The sequence below is a fragment of the Perkinsus marinus genome (assembly GCF_000006405.1).
Source record: "Perkinsus marinus ATCC 50983 genomic scaffold scf_1104296973400, whole genome shotgun sequence".
Taxonomy (NCBI): domain Eukaryota; phylum Perkinsozoa; order Perkinsida; family Perkinsidae; genus Perkinsus; species Perkinsus marinus.
The window spans coordinates 1-1,615 of record NW_003201418.1 but is presented as its reverse complement, the minus strand read 5'-3'; the positions used below and the strand labels follow the sequence as shown (position 1 = coordinate 1,615).

The following is a 1,615-nucleotide window of genomic DNA, read 5'->3' as shown; positions in this document are numbered from 1 at the left end:
TCAGCTCCGTATTGGCCATCACCTCCTCCGTCTCTGTGACTAGGGCTTAGTTGCCTCTAGGTGTTAGATCAGGACTTGGAGCCTTCCGACTCCCACTCCTGATGACAGCTTCCGGGATGACCGGTTTCGGGTCGGGAGTACGAGAACGTATAGGTATCTATTAACGAGAGCTCCCCAGGTTGCATCCTGAGGGCACTGCTCTTACTGTCTTTATCTTCTTCACACTACTTGCGAACCTCAGAGTGGACAGCGTTTCTTCCTGATCGTGTCGGGCAGGGGATACTGCTGCTAGCATACAAGTATGGCTATTCCCCGTTAGAGCATCAGTAAGGAGATATCTATCATACCAGGTATGGTGATACGATGGAGGTTCTGGCTACGTGAGCTTGCTCTGTCGAAAAGGAATGTGTGATGCCGAGCTCGCCTTTGTGGTCGAGAGCTTCGATATGACTTGTCCCAGCACCTATTGCCCATTCCGATGGGTTAGTATGTTCTATCCCTACTGACAGACTTGTGTTTATTGATTGACCCTCCTTCATTCTCTGACCCACAGCGCCACTCCTCTTAGTTCTCTCGGAGCCCGCTAGGTCGATTAGATGCACCGATGACGTCCCTGTGCACAACATAATGGCTGGACTGTCTAGTTGACAGTGTCAACAGCAGCCCTCCCCTACTATGTTCTCGTTGGCTCGCGCTGAGCCTCTTCCTCAAACGTATAGTAAACACACTATGACTCCTGCTGCTCTGACTATTCATGTTGGTCTGCGATACGACACTGTATAGGGGACATGTGCAGGAATACAACCTGAGCAGTGGCTCGTTGCTTAAGCCCTAGATTGAGGAACGACAGGCATTCGTCCAGAGAACCGCATGCTGCCTCAGTAAGGTTAGGCACCTGGGCGAAGGAGTTTGGATTGTCAGCTCGACATCATCGCCTACGAAGACCCCTTTGGTAGGGTGTTGATGTATGAAGAGCTTCTTCTTCTTATTGGTGTTGCCGATGAGCTCATCAACCATTACACTTGGTGGGGGCGGGGTGTTTGGTCTTGCCTTACCAGGTGAGGGCGGCTTTAATGCGCTAGGGGACTTCAGTTCATTCAACTGAACCATACATAAACTTTCGAGTGTAGCCCTTGATGTAACTGACTGATCGTCGTTGCAGTGCAATAGCATCCGGTATCGTCTGTGGATCGAGCAAATCTCGGAGTTGTTCATTATATATCTCCAAGAAGGATACCGTCACACACAGCTGTTTACCTTCATGCTTTTCCTCTTCCTGAGCGACTGACTGCCTGTAATGTTCACAAGATATGAGCACATGTCCTACTTTTGCAGCGTTAAAAATATCATCTATCAGATATCGCAATACGCCAGGTGAATCTTCAGTGCCTGTACCATGAGATATTGACCTATTTGGTATCCCAAGACACGTTACCGAGGATGCTGTGAGTTTTGCCACTGCCTGTTTGACCATAGGCAAACAGGCAATTGTTGAAGCCGTTAAGAACAGAGTCTCTAATAGGCTTCCCAATGCTAGCGTAGAGTTCGTCCTGAGTCAACACGTTGTGGCCGGCTTCCTACTAGAAGTATGTCACCTGGGTGATGCTTGGTGGGA

General features: G+C 49.3%; 1 protein-coding gene across 1 annotated transcript; it reads right to left on the bottom strand.

Annotated features, from left to right (window-relative positions):
- Positions 1–165: 165 nt before the first annotated feature.
- Pmar_PMAR026825 (kinesin heavy chain, putative) lies at positions 166–1,550 on the bottom strand (the record flags this gene model as incomplete). Its single annotated transcript, XM_002766190.1, has 8 exons — positions 166–338; positions 381–463; positions 504–613; positions 675–762; positions 806–895; positions 940–1,086; positions 1,148–1,284; positions 1,396–1,550. Coding segments are annotated over 8 exons (983 nt in total), but the record flags the coding sequence as incomplete, so codon positions are not given.
- Between the last annotated feature and the right edge of the window lie 65 nt (positions 1,551–1,615).